At 37.2% G+C, this 20,000-nt stretch overlaps 1 protein-coding gene across 1 annotated transcript in view; it reads left to right on the top strand.

The window, feature by feature from the left end:
• Positions 1–20,000, top strand: part of LOC101855971 (phosphatidylinositol 3-kinase catalytic subunit type 3) — a 32,939-nt gene that overhangs the window by 1,625 nt on the left and 11,314 nt on the right. The window contains exons 2-16 of the mRNA XM_005106386.3: positions 7,282–7,470; positions 8,732–8,875; positions 9,301–9,424; positions 9,765–9,947; positions 10,660–10,731; positions 11,369–11,473; positions 12,696–12,788; positions 13,508–13,693; positions 14,545–14,741; positions 15,532–15,631; positions 16,146–16,213; positions 16,692–16,794; positions 17,393–17,506; positions 18,350–18,487; positions 19,303–19,431. Coding sequence (XP_005106443.1) covers positions 7,282–7,470; positions 8,732–8,875; positions 9,301–9,424; positions 9,765–9,947; positions 10,660–10,731; positions 11,369–11,473; positions 12,696–12,788; positions 13,508–13,693; positions 14,545–14,741; positions 15,532–15,631; positions 16,146–16,213; positions 16,692–16,794; positions 17,393–17,506; positions 18,350–18,487; positions 19,303–19,431 — 1,945 coding nt within the window. The remainder of the gene's footprint in view (positions 1–7,281; positions 7,471–8,731; positions 8,876–9,300; positions 9,425–9,764; positions 9,948–10,659; positions 10,732–11,368; positions 11,474–12,695; positions 12,789–13,507; positions 13,694–14,544; positions 14,742–15,531; positions 15,632–16,145; positions 16,214–16,691; positions 16,795–17,392; positions 17,507–18,349; positions 18,488–19,302; positions 19,432–20,000) is intronic.

Raw genomic sequence — 20,000 nt, 5'->3', positions numbered from 1 at the left:
ACTCTGCTTGAAGTGTATAAATGCAAGAATTGTGTTTGTTTTCCCGGCAACGAGTCGGGTGATCATCCCTACCCGACCCGACTCGATCCCATCCGCAAATGGGCACCTTACTGGTGGAAAAAAAACAGTCTTCTCTCCATTTTGCTAGCACAAAATAAATTGTGCATCTCTCACTCTCGTTACAATCACACAAAACATTTAATCATTATTCATAATGAATGAACAAAATTATAGCAAAGGATAAACATTATTAACTTAACATACAGGTATCTTAAATTGTATCTCTATAATGCGTTACTTATATTATGGAAAAGAGATTATAGGCTTAATTATAAATAGTCCGGATGTTCTGATTGGCTGAATTTATGTGCCGTGGAATTATCACTTCCGATTTTTCGACGGCCTGCCGTATAGTATAAATATCCACTTCCTTGAATGAATGAGTGAAACTGAAACTGAAAGAGAGGAACGACTCATGAGCCCTGGAGTGAATGGATCCTGTGTTTCTATTTTTGTATACTTTGAACTGTTACATACTGAATAAAGGCTGAAGTAAAGCCCCCAAAAAACAAGCACACACACTCCTCACTCTCCACTTACACACTTACTACCACACACAGACACACGCACATGCATACACACACACACACACACAGACACACACACACACACACACACACACAGGAGCAAATTTTTGGGTCTATATCTATTTCAATTTTCAAGAGCTAGTTTCTAGAGATTTTTTAGATGAGTGTAAAAATGTGAAAAAGAAAGGTTTCACAAAAGAATGAAATCAAAATTAGAACAGCCCATAAACAACAACAAAAATTAACAAATAAGGGCGTGTGTCCACCTGTCCGAAGAAGATTGGCCCTAAATGAGCGTATTAAAAAAAAAAAAGTACAGGATATTATTATTAATATTACATATATAAATTATGGAATCACACTAAGAGGCCTGCCAGTGTCAGTACATGTAATCGGTTTTGGTGGAATGTACGCTCTAACACAACACATTTAAATCTATATATCTAATATACATGTATATAATATATTTAGAATCTAATGAAGGTAGGAACATCAAATTAAATGACGTTACACTATACAACACCCCCCCCCCCCCTTTTTTTTTTTCCCCAACAAAAAAAATTGATAGAAAAACAACACATCAGAACAATAACAAGAACAAAAATTACACACAAAATAAAACACCCCAAAGAGGGAAAAATAGAAATAACTAACGTATTCAACAAATCAACGTGGTGACAACAAGTGAGAAAGAGACGAAGTGAAGCTAAGTGAAGATGCTAGTTCTATACATATGTGTCGTTATCAATAAAACCCTCCGTAGATCTAGATCTAGATCTGGACAGCTCACGAGTGAACACAACACATTAAGTTTAAGAGCAGCACCCTTCATAGGCAACACGTCTTATCTGTAGCGAAAAACTGTTTGGAACTGTAGCATTTCTTTATACCATCAATATTTACTGCGGACATTTTTTGGACCGATTGAACTATATTGTATACGAACAATCTTTAGTAGGCCTATACTATAATTATAGATCTATAATCCGAAATTTGCGGGAAAGGATGTGATTTCAGAGTGTTCGGAGAAATAGTGCCCAGCTTTATTTTCCCGAACGTTCGGAGAAATAGTGCCTAGCTTTATTTTCCCGAACGTTCGGAGAAATAGTGCCGGCCTATATTTTATGGCGTTTAAAATTTCGACAGAGTGACGCTGTGACAATTAATGCGGCGTTAATTGCGACAGAGTGAGTCTGAGACAAAAAAAGAATTTAAAAAGAAAACAAACACATGCACACGCACGCACTTACACATACACTACTCATATATCCATACACACATATATGCGCACACACACACTCACACACACAGACACATACTGAATTAAAATTATGTCTAATCTAGATCTAGATCTAGATCTAGATTCACTTCCACAATGACCGTCTTGTAAACAAACGGGGTACCGCAATTGTACCGGAGTGCCCTGACACACTCACATATTTTATACACTCACACACACAGACACACACACACACAAACGCACATGCTTGTGTGGCCTTAAACACACACTCGGACCCACACATATACACACTCACACACACACACACGTACATACACACTCACCGAACTAACAGACAAACAAAGACAGTTGCAGCTCTTTTCTTCTTGTTGTTGTCGCTGTTGTTGCCCTTAGTGGTTTTTGTTGCTGTTGTATGCTGCTGATGTTTTGTTGTAATATTTGTTGCCTCGATTATATTTGGGAAATGGTAGATGATGTGTTAATTATCAACGCAGAAGAGCTCTGTGTTCACTCTGTCGCAATTAATGCCGCATTAGTTGTCACCGCGTCACTCTGTCGCAATTAACAGTATTAACACTACCATATTTTATAGGCCGTCTTTATTCGGACTCGAGTCCGAATAACATTTTTTCATATTCGGACTCGAGTCCGAATAGTCACTTCGTATTTTATATGGCTGCCGTTATTTCCACCCCGTCCCACCCCGGGTGGGAATAAGATTTTCTCTTCCCACCCCCCTGAGGGGATTTTAAAATGTTTTATTTACTCAATTTTTGTCTAAGTTGTACGTGTGTGTTCTTAATTTTACTTTCATTTTTATTTTTGGCCTTTTTCTTTGCTTTCATTGAGCTTGATTTAATATTATAACAGAGAAAGCATTCAAAAGCTGAAAGTGACGTCAATTTTTCCCCTTAGCATATTAGCACTCTTGTTTGAATGTGCTTACTAGTTCCAGACCCAGCACAAAATTTTAGAGGCGTACTAGATCTACTTAGGCTAGATCTGCCAGTGTGTATGTGTCTAATTCTCATCCCAGGTTTAGAGGTCGGCCTTCAGCCTGTATTACATCTATAAAAAACATACCTATAAACTAGATTTAGATAGATGTTGTTGTTGTTGTTGTTGTTGTTGTTGTTGTTATCGATCCTGCAACATCTGGGCTCTCGCCCTTCTGTCCAATGCCAATCTAGATAGATGAAAGATGAGAAGTGACCCGACCCGGGTGGGAATAACCCAAAAAAAATTTATTCGGAATACTCACTTCCATTTTATATAGTAGGCCCTATTACATATATAAATGTTCTTTTTTTAAATGAAGGAAGCCTAATAGGCCCTGCAGCTTTGGAATATTTAAGAATTGCCATGACTTTATGACTCCATCACATGACTGCATGACATGAATACAAAATTCTAGACTTATAGATTCTAGTCCTAACATACTTCGTACAAAAATTGTTTGAAAGTAACCCAGTACTTTATCAGTTGAACTATGCTGAATGTAAATTTAAATAGTAAATGTGGGTGTAAGTGAAAAGAGAAAGTAGTGAATTAAAAGGGGGGGGGGGGGTAATGAGGGTGTGATGTGTCAGTGTATGTACTGATGAAATTGTCCAGGTGGCCCCGCCATTGTCAGGAGAAAAGGGATTATCTTAGACAGCTGTACCTCTTGGACAGTCACATTATAGTAAGAAAAAGTATAGGGTGGGGGGTGGGGTCGTTTGCACAGGTGGCTGTGAGAGCAGGTTTGACTGTTTGTGTTTATATTACCCTTTGAGAACAGGTCTCCTGAGCTTTTTTGACCTGCGCATGTCAGGTGTGTGCTCAGGTTGATAGGGTTAATGTATACACATGTTTTTATTCCACTGTTGAGTTAGACGATCTAACGTTCATTAGACAAATCATTATAGTATTATATGTTTAACCTCAAAGTGGTGAACATATTGCACACTACATGTACAGTAAGCTTTTTGGTGACTTGGTGGAAAGACACTGTTCTTTTTTTAAATTGGGATGTACAGATCCCACGAATATCTGTGGAATATTAAGTCCAAAATTACAGTAGTAACAAATGATGGAACTAAAGACTTTTTGAGAATAAAAAGAACAATCTCAGAACAACATTCAAGAAAAGACTGAAAAAGCATGAGACCTCAAAGCTATCAGAGAAAGGATCTATTGAATATATGTCGCTTTAAAAGCCAGTATTTTGTACTGTAGATGAGCCCTCTTTTTCTGTCTTTTCTTAAAAGTAACAGCACATACAGTGCAAGCAAATCGCTGTTAACGTGACGTTTTTCCTGACTCCAGGAGGAGAATCTCCTCAGTTTAAAGAGAAATGGACATCAGTCTGAAACGTGGAAACAGAACATGCAATTTGATGAAACTGAAAGTTCTCGTAGAGGAAAATTTGATTTGATCTATTGCTGAGTTTAACTGGGGCTTAAGAAACAGAAGAAAAGCCTCATAATTGTTATTTTCTTTCAATTGTTGCTTTTTAAATTATTGCTGAAGAATGGTACCTAATATCTGAAATTTCTTTTCATAAAGCACTTGTTTTTTGACAGGCAGAATGAAAAAGGAAGGGGGGGGGGGGGGGGGGTTGGTTGTAGTCATACCTGCCTTAGCGGTCACCTCTGCATAGTGGGTCACCCCTGTACTACCGGCCACTATTCCGTGACCAATGCCAATGTGACTACAGCCAGTCATTTTTGTGACAAGTCAGCCTCAGAACATTCTCCTAACAGTCACACGCAATAAAAGTTTTCCTCGACCTTTTATGATGCTCAGTGTAAATGTTCAATCAATTCAAAGAAACTCTTATAACAGATAACATTTTTTATGGAAATGAAATTGAAAGATGAGATTGAGATTTCAGATTTTAAAGCATATGTCAAGCCTGGTAAATGACCATAGCTCAGTTTCTGTCTATAACGGTCACTTTTCTCATTGATCCTGAGAGACGACTATAGAATGTTTTGACTGTACTGGAATTATGTAGCAAATAAACTCAAGAGAGAATATCAGCAGTTTCAAAGTTGTACTCTGCTTTTATTTTTAAAAGCCTTTTTTATGGTCATCGGCAAAGTAAAGAAGGAGTTATTCTGAAATCATAGACCTTGGACTTGGATATGTTCTTTTGGCTGACTACACCATATTACCAGAAACTGTACAAAAAAGTTTGAATGGCTAAATACTTTTGGGGGTTTGAAGAGAATGGTTCATTTCTTCTGACTGACAATTTTTTTAGGATAAGGTCCTTTTATGTAGAGTCCACACTTGTTCCTAATAAAATCTATAGTGAAAAGACCAAGCCTAATGACACGCACAATCTTGGCATTTAAGTCTCAGTGACTATGGCACCAAAAAAAGTCATGCTTCTGAGAAGTCTCAGGAGTTGGAAGTTATAGCTTATGCTGTGTATTTTTACCAGTGAAAGGACCTTAATCAACATGCAAAGCTGTGTTAATATACTGAGTGTGGACTATACTGTTCTATACTACAATCATTTGAAATGTGTCACATATCTGGTCTCAGTTTAACAAATATGATTTCGGACTTCAGAGGCATCTGTTGCTCACTGAAACTTGGAATGCTGCTTCAACTGGTCCAGAAATTGTACTTTTGTTGAAGAACACAAGGGTACTAAAAGAATACAAGGGAGCTAAAAGAACACAAGGGTACTAAAACAAAGTTGGTCAGTGGTCATTGTATAGGTTCCATGCTTATTTGTTCAACACTGAAACTTAGTGAAGTTGACAAGCAACCATTTCAAAGGTACTGAAAATAAAAGGAGTATGGGCTCTTAGGATGTTTGCACCAGACTGGACAGGTGTTTGCTGTCTTTTTGAATTTGTCACTGAAACATCTCATCTGAGACTATTTGAGGCTCTTCTCGACAGGTTATATTATTGAGAGGATTTTTTTTTAGCTTGCAAGAGGAGAAAAGCAATGCTGGACATATATACTTTTTCAGAAATGTGAAATGCTTATTCTACTGTGTACATAGTTTTCTTAATAAAAAGGAAAGTTGTAAAATGGTTGTAATGGCAAAATAAGGACTGAAGTTAAAAAACTCCACCATGACATGTTTTGAGCTGTTCATTTTAGAGTTACCAGGATCTTTTCCCTCAAGTTTCATAGAAATTGCACATGTGTGGCTAATTTTTGTATAGTTAAGTTTGAAAGTGAAGTAAATCTTAATCCTATTATAAATTCAGTTTGAGCAGAGAGGATGAAAGTATAGATTTTTAGCATAGAAGACTCACCTGGTTTATTTGATGGGTAATTGATTTTTGCAGCAGCTGTGTACAAAAACAGGGAATTCAGTCGATAGGGAATAAACATATATAGGCAAACATCATCTGAAATATCTCATATTCTTATCTGACTCTTTGTGGTGAAAGCTCCTGAAGAAGTTTGATTTGTTGGACTAGCGGGAACTGATGACACTGCTTCTTTTGAAAATGATTGTTTTGTGGAATTTGATGAGCAAGAATATTTCTGAGATTGCAGAAGGATCTTTCTTTGGATAATACACCTGCTTTGCTGAATCCGAGTTTCATTGTTCTTTTTTTTTTTTGGTAAGTGTTTTACGGTGCTCGCAACTGCATAAGGTCATATGAGTGCGCGGGAGACATTAAACATTTTCACTTATTAGGAAATTTTGAATTTTGCCCGCGTGGCAACCGAAGCCTACTCTTATCAATTTAAGACCACCAAGGGATTTTTAACGTGCGCAACTTGCACACGGGACCTCCGAGATTTTTCGCCCTTGTCTGAGAAGGCTAGGTGTAGATCTGTCCTACCGTAAGATCAAGGGTGTGGCTGAAGGACAGCAGTAAGAAGGAGCCAAGGAGTCGCAGTAGAAAGGCTGCAGAAAGAGTCAGGAGCCCAGAGGAGAGGGCAACGGAGGTGAGGGGGTGGGGGAAGAAAGTGGAGACGAAAGCAGACGACAAAACATTGCTAGAGAGCAGGAAAGGAGATGAAAGGAGACATTTTAGAGAAGAAAATTTTTCCGTTTCTACCCGGATTCGAACTCGGGATCTTTGAATGAGAGGCCAACGCCTTAACCTCTAGGCCACGAGAGTCCCCTTTTCATTGTTCACTGTGTTTACTATTTACAGAATGAGTAATGTCAATTATAGTTATAAACTTTCTGCTGCTTGGTCCCATGATTAGGATCTTTGCTTGATGCTCAAAAGACATCTGTTCAAGTTTTAAGTGGAGAAGATACTTTATTAAGTATCTGTGTTTTTCTTCTTGGATGTAACATCCCTCACAGACCAGGTTGGCCCTGACAGACAGGGTTGAAGCATCCTGCCTTCTGTGTGATTTTAATTGTATTAATGGGGCTTTAAAATATTTACGATCATTTTGAGGAGGAGTCATGGGGGAGTCTTCCTTCAAGAAGCAAAATGTTTTTCATTAATACAGGAGTTTCTTTTTTTCTTTCAGTGGAAGCCTTGAAGGCAAAAGGATTCGGCCTAGCTACGCTGAAATTTTGGACAACCCAATTGGTTACTTCTCCGGTGCATATCAAGAAGATTTTTCTGACTTGTTTGTGACTGTTCAAGTTTACAATAATGGTTTGCCAATAACTTTACCTGTACAGACATCACACAAATCTTTCACATCAAGATGGAAGTAAGTGGATTCTATTTCTCATATCTTCAAATTTGTTTTGTTCTATTGTTATTTGATGCAGGACGATCATTTGTCTTGATGTCTGACTGTCTTTCCCTCAATTCAGAGTGCTTATTCATGAACATGTGTCATGGTGTGGCATATGAAAACATGCCCACAGGCACATGTTTGAAATACATGAGCACTGAGTCATTCAGACTTTCACATATGTGCACTGAGACACAAACTGAAAGAACAATATTAGGACTTGCGTGCACACGCACACATATACGCACACATACACTCACACACACCCACACATGCACACACACACACACACACATACATACATACATACACACATACATACACACACATACACAGAGACACACACATTTGTGTTTATATGAATGTCCACAAATTCATAATGAGTTTACTATATATTGTAATCATAAGTCATGTTCATGGTGGAAACAGAAACTCAATACTTACTTTATTTCGACATTATTGTTTCAGTCTATCTTCGTTGCGAAGAACAGACAGTGCTTGTATTTTCGTCTCATCAAATGACCATCTTGAAAGCTGTGATATTTGATTGCAGATTTTAAAAAAAAGATAGGGCATGGGTCCATATTGTAAGTTAGTTATAAGAGGCAATATTTTTTGTCTGTCATGTACACTGTCAAACAGGAGTTTTGTTGAGCGCCTGACAGGCTGCTCCGTAATCTTTCTTCATAATTATGTTTTTTTGTAGTGGATTTTTATACCAGTGCAACACAAAATGTCAGAGTAGCTTGTCCTTACACCAGGTCATGTTGCAATAATGCGGATGAATTGAATGATTTATTTATTGAAATGTACCTCGATATTTCATGTATTACAGAGTCATGGTTGCAGCAGTACTGTGACGATGCTATTTTATCAGCAATATACCCAGTTGATTATCTAATTAAGTTTTTCCTTCGTGGCGGGTGCAGAGAAGGAGGAGTAGCATTTATAGATAACTAGTTTAGCACAAGTTACTGAGAAAAAGATTCCCTGTCACTCATCACCATCTTCTGCATATACAGAAGACATTTTATACATTATATTAAGTTTTACGTAATGCCTGTCCATTAATATTTAAAATGTGATGTCTTTATCAAATATCAATATAATGCAGATGAAGCATTTTTTAAAGAAAATGGAAATGCGCAGCATAAATGCTATTTATTGTTATTATTATTATTATACTATACCTCTTATCATAAATCTGTGATGTATGCATGAATATATGTTTCAGCTGGAATGAATGGCTTTCTCTACCCATCAAGTTCAGTGATTTACCTCGAGACGCCTTATTAGCATTTACAGTATGGGATTACTATGGGACGGAGGGTATGATCCCAATCGGTGCCACTACTGTTCCTGTGTTTGGGAAAAGAGGGTATGTAATGTGTTTTTGTGTTTCTAAAAAATCTTGTTTTAGGGGCTATGAGGATAGACTATAGCATTGTCAGACTGACTTATTTTGCTATATTTCTATGCAAGTGTAAGATTTATTTTTTGTATTGTAGCTATCAACAGCAACAAAAAAGAAAAACTCTAGCTTTTATGTGCTTCTCTTCTTGTGGTGGAGAAAAATTAATATAGCATCACCCATAGTACCTTTAGTACTGATGTACGTAATGATTATATGGATTAATTCCAAGTGAATTTTAAAAGTTCAGCTGAGAGAGTCATGCTGAAATAATTTCTAAAGGCTCAGGACCTTGATTGTTGTCAAACATACATGAAGTTAGTCGTGTGAATTTTTCTTGGGTTTTAATATCTTGAAAAAGTTTTACACCTTTTCCCTTTTTTTATGTACAGCACTCTTCGCAAAGGAATGCATGATTTAAAAGTTTGGCCTGAGAGTGTACCGGATGTTGCATCTCCATCGAGCACACCGGGGAAATCAAAAGACACTAATGATCGGATGACCCAACTGGCTAAGGTACTGACAAAGATTGGCTTGATGTGGTTCTTTGAAAGGAGGTACTTTTTGTTATGTATTGCGATGATGGCGTAACAATCGATCCATAAATACTTGGGGGGGGGGGTTGTTCTTCTGAATCAGCCATTTGGACTGGTGAAATTATTTTTGAGCTTTTTGAAAAAAAAAATTTTGGATCCCCTTTGTCAAAGGAATGGTCATTTTTTATCTAACATTTTCCTTTCTTTTTCAAAGATAGAAGTAAGGATTCATATCATTGAGTGACAGTGAATATTGGGGAAGAAACGAAATATTGTATTTGAATACACTTCTTCCTAGCCCTGTGGTGTGTCTTCCTCAGCTGGCTAAGAAGCACAGAGATGGTCATATGACAAAGGTGGACTGGCTGGATCGTTTGACGTTTCGAGAGATTGAATTGGTGAATGAGCAGCAAAAAAGAGACTCCGAGTTCATGTACTTAATGGTAGAGTTTCCAAGGATACACTACGAAGGAATTCCATACACACTAGTCTACTTTGAAAAGGTTTGTGCAATTGTTCTCATTTAAAGCACTATGTTTTTACTTTTTTTTTTTTATGTCAAAGTTTATTTATCACAGTCATGTCTGCCTAACTCAGCCATGAGGGATTGGATACTCATTGTACAAATATTCATAAGAATATTCTTTCTGAAATAAAAGGAATTCCATACACACTAGTCTACTTTGAAAATATTTGTGCAATTGTTCTCATTTAAAGCACTATGTTTTTACTTTTTTTTTTAAATGTTCAAGTTTATTTATCACAGTCATGTCTGCCTAACTCAGCCATGAGGGATTGGATACTCATTGTACAAATATTCATAAGAATATTCTTTCTGAAATAAAATCAAAGGCGTATCAAGAAAATTGTTATCAGTAACAAAAATCTTCGAAAAAAATTCATCTGTTTGATTTATAAGTTACTTGTATGTACCAAACACTTCTCGTGTCGTGGCTGAGAGCTTTGGACAGAAATGTTCTCCCCCTGCTGTTTTTGGAACCTGGGTCATGTCTTTTGGCCAAGTTTAGTCTCTCTTTTTGAGTTCCTGATGATATGGCGTTATGTTGACATAAATTTAATTATGTTGCAGTACTTTATAACAATTATCATGAAAGATGTTATCCATTTTTCCTAGTTCTGTTTAATTTCTTTTTTTTAAGAAGAGGACTGTTGTTATTACATAATCTTACTTATTTTTTTGTGCTTTCCCTTCAGGATGGAGACAGAGCATATGAGTTTAGAACTCAAAAGGATATTGTAACCATAAATGATCCTGAAATGCTAATGGTAAGTAATGTTTCCAATGTAACTTTTGTGAAAATTAATTTCACTTCAGTGCAATAAAAAAAGGGTTAGACATGAGTCAAATAGTCAGCTGTATTAGATGGATAAAAGAGTACTTGGTATAGATTCCTTGTGCCTCTATTTTTCGATTATTTAAAAAACACAAAATGACAACCACAAAAATTATTTAAAGCTTGATCTGAGCTCATTTTTTGTTAATTATATCTTTTGTTTGTATGAGACGTTATATTTTCTTGGTGTGTGTATTAAAGGAAAGCATGCTTAATGACTGGTTTTGTGGTAAAGGTTTGGACTGAGATGTTGTGTTTTCTAAGGCACAGTTTACTGTTAAAAAAAAAAAAGATGTGGCCTGTGAAATGCGAAGAGAACTAAAATGCTCTTATCACCATAATGTTGTTAATATTTATCATAGAATAAGGAAAGTATGAAAAGTCTTGGGCCTCTTATGTTCTGCATGGAAACAAAAGTGTAAATTCTATTCAGGATAGAAGTGTTTTCTTTCTCTATTTGTACTAAAGGTAATAGATAAGTAGTACAGTGCTTGTGCTCATAACTACTTTCTTCATAATCATGAAATAAGTCTAATCAGGTATGTTTATCTCTCTTTCTCATTTTGCAGGAAAACATAGTGGAGTCAAAACATCACAGGTTAGCCCGCAGTCTGCGGAGTGGACCAAGTGATCGGGATCTCAAGCCAGATGCTCATACAAGGGATTTGCTCAATGTAATTCACTCAGTTTTTTATTCATGTGATGGAGGATTTTGGGAGTCCTCCCCCTCCTCTTCTTCAGTGTCATGTTTTATTGGACTGTGTCAAACAACTTTGTAAAAAGTTAAAAAGGGAGTAGTGTCTGAATGTAGGGAATTTTCAATTTCCAAACTAGATGTGTTATAAAATTTTCAATCTTTTGAGATTCTAGGAATGTCTTTTTCTGCTCAAGAACAATGATTGACTAATGACACCTCTTGCAAGGTTGACGTGAAATGACCCAACAATCTTCTCTGCTCTTGCTGATTTCCTTGTGCTCTACCTTGCAAGTGCTTGAATGGTGACTTTGGTGGTTGGTTCTTACTATCTCTTTGATGTTTCTGTCTATGCGTTGCTTTTTTCTAGCTCTAAATGACTGGTATTTTATTCATTTTGTTGATGTGCTTCTCCTCTTTATTCAAATAGACAAATCCTCTATTGTTGCGTTTCTTGTCCATGCCATTTTGTGTGTTTTCCAAGCACAATTACCCCTGGGGCGGTGCTACTGACTGAAGTGTCTTTAGGCTATTCCCAAAGGGGGGACATTACCGTGTTCTGTTGCACAGTAGAATTGTAAATGGGTTGATTCATCAATGTCATACTCATAACAGTGGCGGAATTGCTACAGGGAACTGCTGCTTTTTCTTTCCTCATCCTTACTATCATCATTTTACCTCTACTTCTTTTGTATGTTTGTGACTCTCTTGTGACCCGCTATTTCTGGGGTGCCTTGATAGTCGAAGCAGACTTTATGCTATTGAAGCAAGAGAGGTGAGCTGAGCAAGCCCAATTCCCTATAAGGACTTCTCTGTTGACATCCACCCCTTGGCGCTCATAGGACCTTATGCAGTTGCGAGCGCCGTAAAACCTTACTAAAACTAAACCAAACACATTGTTTATTCTTCTGAAATAATGCAATGTTTGTTTGGTCAAACATCAGGCCTTTTTCGTTAGCTTTGACTGGAAAGGGTAATTAATTATTGCAATAATATACTTACCTTCAATACAGGCTTTACAGCGCTCTGGAATGGTCGTGTCTTTTATGTTATTTCTGAAAGAGTAACAAAAGATATAGAGTAAAAATAATTTTATAAATATCACATGTATGTGTAATATTATGTATGTGGTATTATTACTTTAGTTGTCATAATTTCCCAAATCTTGCCATATTTTGAGGTTTTTTTGGGTTTTTTTTCAGACTATTGTGGGCTACCCACCTACAAAGACTCTGTCATCAGAAGAACAAGACTTGGTGTGGAAATTCAGGTTTTACTTGTCTTCTCAAAAAGAGGTGAGAACTGTTTTAAAGTTACATCTTTTGCATACTTTTTATCTTTTTGTTCTTGACGTGGGGTCAAAGTCATGAGAAAGATTTTTATCACAGTGCCGTTAACTTTTAATTTGGTCTTTTTATTCTGTAATGTTTCAGCACAAGCCTTTTCTTGGAAAATTAACCTTTGACTGTATTTTCAGAGGGTATCAACAGAACACCTTACCCCTTCTCCTTATCTGTCCTTTTGTCTTAATGGCATTGTTTTGATCTGCTCTTCTTGAGTACATGTTAGAAATCTATGAAATGTTTGCAGCATGAAGCTTCTCCAAAGTTGGTTTATTGGTGGGTGTCTTCTCTTTCAGGTGTATGAAAGAGACTCTTTCTTTTTTTATTTTCTTGTAGTATGAGTAGATATTACGTGTTTTTTTAAGTGGTACTTATGTACAAGTTTTATAAATGGAAAGCAGTGTTTTATAGCAATGCACAATGAGTGAATTATTCCTTAAAGTTAAAGTTATTGTGCACAAAAGAGATGATGTCTTGTAAAATGTAAAGTCCACTTCCACTTGACTTATTGTGTACTGTTCTTGAAATTTGATGTGTCTAAAGTTTTGTAGAAATCTGTGCAAAATAGATTGCCGTCCTGCTAATAATCATAATAATATTGTTGTGAGCACAGCAAAAAATGCTGCTTTTTTTTGGTTTTTGTCAACTAACATAATTTTTTTCTATTCAAGGCTTTAGCAAAGTTTTTGAAAAGTGTGAACTGGAAGAATGCACAGGAGTCTAATGCTGCTCTGGAGATGCTGATGACATGGTCTCCGATGAATGTTGAAGATGCTTTAGAGCTGCTGAGCCCTACCTTTACTCATCCTAAAGTGAGGAAATATGCCATCATGAGGCTGAGGCAGGCCAATGATGAGGTGAGCTCATGGGCGCTACGCTGTCTGAAAATAGCTGATAGGTTGTCCTCAGTGTTTGAAATCAAGAACAAATGGTCTTACTTCTTTAATATTGTGGTCTCAGCCTGTAACTTTCTCTAAATTTGAGTGGTTGGAGGGTGCTTCTCAAAGGTACATTTTCTTTTCTGTCCTTCTTTCACTTTTGTCAGTGTGTCTTGCTGTCTTCCCAGCACTAAAATTTGCTGTTATTGTGTGTCTATATGATATGTTCTTTTTGTTGTTGTTGTCTTACTCAAATGTTCTCTCACACAGTTTAAATGTTCAAATGTTGAACAGTTTCTAAGGAGTTTTCTGTTTCTTCTAATGCTAGGTTTGGTATAGTCATTGATGATTATGGTCATGCACTGAAATATATTATGCTCAATTAATCATATAAATAACGTCTGATCTCATTTTGTTTCGATAGGCACGACTGCAAATATTTTCCGCCCCCTTTCAACACAATTTGGATAATTTATAAGGTGGACCTCTTCAATCTGCCTGTCTGAGCGTTCATAGGTGGAATATGGTGCAGCATCCCAACAGAAAGATAGAATACTCTATAACATTCCTCATGTGGAATTAAAACTTTTGTCCTTTTATGTGCTACAAGGAGGAGCCTCACTGTTACTACACAGACCCTGATACTTTTAGGGTCTCTAAGTGTATCATTCTTAGTCTTCCAGTGCATATCTTCCCTCCATTTTTTAAAGTCATAGCCATGCAATCTAAACACTTTTGGAAGAACAAGTGCCTATGGAGGAACTTGAGTAATTTTAAATCGGTGTTCATTACTTATGTATTATTTTCATTGCTACATATTTTTTTCCTAGGATTTGCTCACATACCTCTTGCAACTGGTTCAAGCTCTAAAGTACGAGAGCTTTGAAGAGATAAAGAGCAGAAGTGACAGAGACTACGTCTCTCCCAACCCAGATTATTCTCATCTTTCTCGACGGGATTCTGACCTGCCTCAGCCCTCGGAGCCGGTGGTGGGTCTGGACCAGCATCCTCTGGCAGCCCCTCCCTCGTGAGTCACGCTGTGTCTGGCAGCAATTGATATCATCAAAGGACTAGCTGGTTTTGTGTCTTTTCTTGTGTTTGAGAATGACTTATGGGCGGCTTTTCTTTACACTACTCACCGTCATGGGGAGGAGGGAGGTGGTGGGAGAAGAGTTGCCTTGTTGTTTTTCTTTTGTGACCAGAGAATGTACTACTGGAATATGTGTAGGGGTTAACTGAAATCCTTTTCGAAAGCTGTCAATGGCAGGACGTCTTTCTAGCACTGTATCTATTGTTTTGAGTACTTAAGTTTCTCTCATTTTTGTGCCTGTTGTCTTTGTCCCCCTCTTGTTCACTCCTTTTATCATTATGTCCTTTTTGTTTTCTCATTAGCCCTATGTGTCCATGTGCAATTCTAATGTATTTTGGACCATTTATATGGGCTGCTAGTCATAAAAAAAACTGAAGGCAGACTTAGTTTTAGGGAGGGGCAGGGGGGCTTTTTTTTCCCTTGTCAAGGTGAAAAGTGGGCTTCTTCAGTAATACTGAGAGCTAGTCTTGTTTTATACAGACTATGGAGTTGTCGAAAATCTCTTTAAATTATTGCTTTATGATTACTTGATGTGTTGAGTTTCTGCCTTGTCTTAAGACAACTCATGTTCAGATGTAAATAGGAATAGGTCTATCTCTCAGAAGTACAGTAACTGATTATATTTGTTGACAAATTATACGGTCGCCTGTTTTTTAACCTAAAAATGCTTGACACTTTTGCAATAAGTCAGCTGAAAGGTCCACTGTGATTTTGTTTCATGCATTAGGACTGAAACATCACGGACTGAGGAAGAAATCCTTGACGCTATGAATAGCGAAACAAGTCCTGACAAGTCTGAGGTACAGCTCTCAACACTGGACCAGGAGGTGAGACTACTGCCCTACTTTTGTTGTTTTGCTTCTTTTTTTTTACATGGGGTTGGGGCTTTGTTAAAATTTTGTATAATAAGTTGAGTGAAAGCTCAGAGTCTAATTCCGTTGCTAGGCATGAATCCATGAGATCGCTAAGAGACATCATTGGGATTGAAAGGTCGCCAATTTATTTTTAGTAGGCTATAATTTTATTTCTTTTTAATTTAGTGCATAGATGACATATTATTTGCCTCAGACTTCCTCCTGTATATGTGACAATCTCATTTTTGTTGGGAAAAGTCCTTAAACTTTTAAATGTTTAATTAGATTTAATTCATTCAACTTTGAAGAGATTAACATTCGGGACGATTGCCAATGTAGTGATGCCGCATGCAGGAAAGATGTTAATGTGTTTTCTGTTGGTTGGGAGGGCTTGTATTTCATCAACCATAGCTACTTTTTCCATCCAGGTTCTGCCATCAGGTATTTTGTTAACACATGTTTCTTTACTCTATGTACTGACCCTCAGATGGACCTTGCGTCTTTCCTTATTTCAAGGTCGTGCAAAAATCCTGTCGTTGCCAACTATTTCTATTGGTAAGTTGCAATTTACCTTTCATTCATTGTTGTTGTTGCTAGTGACTTCCTACTGCTGTCAAGAATAGTCATATTGTCAAATATCCCAAAAGAATATATCAACTGTTCAGTGTTCAACTCCGTCATACATCACTTTTCAGAATGGTTTATGGTGGGGTCCTATACTTACCATTTGTTATAATGAACTGGGAAAGGTTAGTGTGTCTAGTGTAGTACATCCAGGTGTACTTCACGTCTTTGTATATTTACAAGTATAGAGAATCTGTCAAAAGACTGGAAAGGTTTTAATGTACATTTGTTGCTTTGTGATAAGTGAGATTGTCAAAATTTGTTTTGAAAAACTCATCCTTTACCATATTTATAATGCTAAACTTTATAATGGTATTTGTCAGTATTTCAATTATTATGTATGATAGCTGTGGCAGATAAACATGTCTTACATTTTTTCCGTCTTTTTTATTTGAATATTTTTCTGTAGGTACCTTGTTGTGGAATGTGAGGATCAAACAGACATTCTGAATGAGGAGGTGACTGAGATGTACAAAGCTGTATTCAAGCGGTTTATCCATGCCCTTCTTAAGGTAAGTAATGTTTATTTTATTGATTGCATCTCTTACAATAATTTGTTCAGATGGTCAGAAATATAGTTGTATATTTTAAATTGTATCCCTGTTCCATTTATATGGTTTTAAAAAATAATGCACCTGATCATCAGCCCAAGTACTTGGCTAAATATTAGCTTAACAGATCTGAAGCTTAGAAAAGAATCAATGTGTCAACCTTGTACTGAATACTTCTCCTTTTTCTATTTGGAATCACATTCACTGTCAATGATGCTGGTTTTGGTGACATGACATCTTGCCTGAATCTGAAACTAAAACTAGCATTGCTTCTTCAAAATACACACGTGCCTTTTTATTTTCATACTTCCAAGGAGTATGTCCATGTCCAGAGTGCTGGTCATTCCTGTTCTTATTCTCTAATGGTTGGCGGGTGCTCTGGTGTAGTTTGCTTCTTCTTTCCTATCAAACATCTCTTGTCCTTATCTCCCCTTCTTCTTTTTTATGTTTGTTACTCTCTTGTAACACTAATCTTCTGGCGCTCATATGACCTTATGCAGTTGCGAGCGCCGTAAAACCTCTATTTAAACTAAACTCCCTTCCCTTCCTCCACCCTCAGGGTCCGCCAGAGTTCAAACGGCAGAGAGTGATCCTGTCACGCCAACAAGCCTTCATGGAGCGTCTGTGCAATGCTGTCAAGTTGTTGCAGAAGGAGAGTAGTCAGAAGAAGAAGGTGAGATAATCAGTTCTTCTCTGTGTGTTTTCAGTGTATGAGTATGGACTCCTCGGTGTAAGACTCCATCATTTATCACTTTTCAAAATGGCGTTAGGCGAAGTCTTACACTAAGCAGTAGATATGTTTTCTTTTTTGTTCTGGTAAGAATTTTACGGCACCTGCAACACAATAAGGTCATATAAGTGCCGTTGATATATGTTTGAGTCCTTGTATGTCCACCTGAATATCCTTAGTTTTACTGTACAGTCCAATCTGCTGTAATGAGCACCTGTCCAAGACAATAACCTGTACAAACAACTACTTTCCACTTCCACCCTTGCATTATCATATATAAACTTTAGTGACACTGTCCAAGAGGTCTACCTATCTCTGACAACTATTTTTTCCCCACGATATGGGTGTTGTCTTTGACAGGTTGGACTGTGTATGTCTATGTAGTTGTACCGGTATGTTGCATATTATATTGCTACTTTCTCTGTCTTTCCTCCGTGTGTCTGACGGGACATCAGTAACTGTCTTAGCTTGGATTGGCCATGATGGGCAGGGTCAAAACAGCTAGCCTATTAAATGTTCTAAATTGTGTGGATGGCGGCCTTGAAACTTCTTCTATTGTTTTAATTTTTTTCTTTTTCTCAGCAGTTGTCAATTGATCATGTGTAAATAACAGTTCTGTTTTATTTTGTTCTGGCTTCTTGATGGACATGTGCAAATTGGTTGGTAAACTTGCTCAGAACTGAACAAATTTGTTTTTTATTTCTTGTGTTGTCCTTTTAGATGAGTTAACCTTATGAGTTATTTTCCTTTGTCTATGAAAAACCTTCCCACTATGTCTGTTACCAGGTTGAACGCCTTCAGGCCTTGCTGCATGACGAGGTGATAGTAACGGGCAACATGACCAACTTTGAACCACTGCCCATGCCGCTGGATCCCAGAGTGGCCATTAAGTCCATTATCCCGGAAAAAGCCAATGTGTTCGCTGTAAGTGGCCGTAGCCTTCATTACGTAGCATTAACTTTCAGGCTTTTAAGTGCAATGTGCTGTTGGTGGAAGCCCCGGATGTCTTTTCCTTTTCCTTTTTATAATAGTGTGACATTAGATTTATTCTCTTCAGTTTCTTCATGAAATATTATCTTTATCACGATGACTTGCCCAAAAATGCAAATTTGGCAACTCCTCTTCATACATCATTTCACATGTTCAAGTTGTGCAAGACTTGAAATAATTTTTTGTGGTTTGTATTGTTTATAAGTTGTAGTCAAATAAGTCGTAACACATATATGTACCTAGTGCATTTGAGCATTTAACACTTTTAGTACTGTTAGCAACTTATGTGGCCAGGCCTCAGTATGTGTTCATTATTGCTGGCGACTTTAGTTGCCAAGTCGACCAGGCACACTAAACATATTTAGACAACGAATGGAGTCACTGCACTGAACAGTAAATATCAAAGGCAGTCACTCTATGCAATAGCTAAATGGTTGATGAAACACTGAATATTTAAAGAGTGTTTTTTGGGCTGTGAAGCTTTTCTCAAATAAAATAAAATTCTACCCTGGCTCCAACATTCTGAACTGGTGCGGTACTTGGGTTTTTTTCACTTTATCAGTCTTCGGTACTATATGAGTTAAGAAAGACTGTCAGATACTTTTCATTTTCTTAAAAGCACAATGATTACATGCACTGTCGCTGTAGTGCATTGCAAAGTAGTTTACAACTTTTCAGACATTTTAAAGATTTTGGACCCCTCTTCAAAGAACTGTCATTTTTATACTCCTGTGGGTCTATTGTTGCAGAGTAAGCTGAGCCCATGCCTGCTGACGTTTGAGACAACGAGTGGGCGTGACTACCGCGCAATCTTCAAGCACGGGGACGATCTCAGGCAGGATCAGTTGATTTTGCAGATGTTTCAGCTGATGGACAAGGTGAGAACTGACAACTACAACAGGTTATGTTATTCCATCCAAATTGGAATATTCTTTACAACTCACAACAGTTTATAGTCTGGACAGACAAAGGCAGAATGAGTTTTGTGCACGTAAAAACATAGATCAAGTTTTACATACTTTAAGGTAACTGTAATTTTGGTTTTTCATTGGAAATCTGTATTTCTCATAACAGTATTGCCATCTGATTTTATGTGTTGTTGTCTTAAGAGGATTGGGAGGGGGGGTGGGGGTGGCAGATAATCTTGTTTTCAAATGTAGAGAAAGAGATGCTGATAGTTTTTGTTTTGATTTCTCACATTATCTTCTTATCTCTGGCAAGCCGCTTCCAGTAGCTCGTGGTCGGATTTAGTGTGCCAGTGAGAACTTCGACGTCAAATAACTTTTCGGCAGTTGCTGAGAACAAGTCTCTTTTACTAGGAGTTAATTCTTTAGATAAAGATATATCAAAATAGGTTCACTCTTTATGATTTAATTACTAATTTAGTGACGTATATGTCACTTTTAGATTTTGTAACATAATAGGGCCCCGACATAGTGGGTTTAAC

Source organism: Aplysia californica, unplaced genomic scaffold (assembly GCF_000002075.1).
Source record: "Aplysia californica isolate F4 #8 unplaced genomic scaffold, AplCal3.0 scaffold00530, whole genome shotgun sequence".
NCBI lineage: Eukaryota > Metazoa > Mollusca > Gastropoda > Aplysiida > Aplysiidae > Aplysia > Aplysia californica.
The sequence above is the reverse complement of the archived record's forward strand: the minus strand, read 5'-3'. Positions and strand labels throughout refer to the sequence as shown.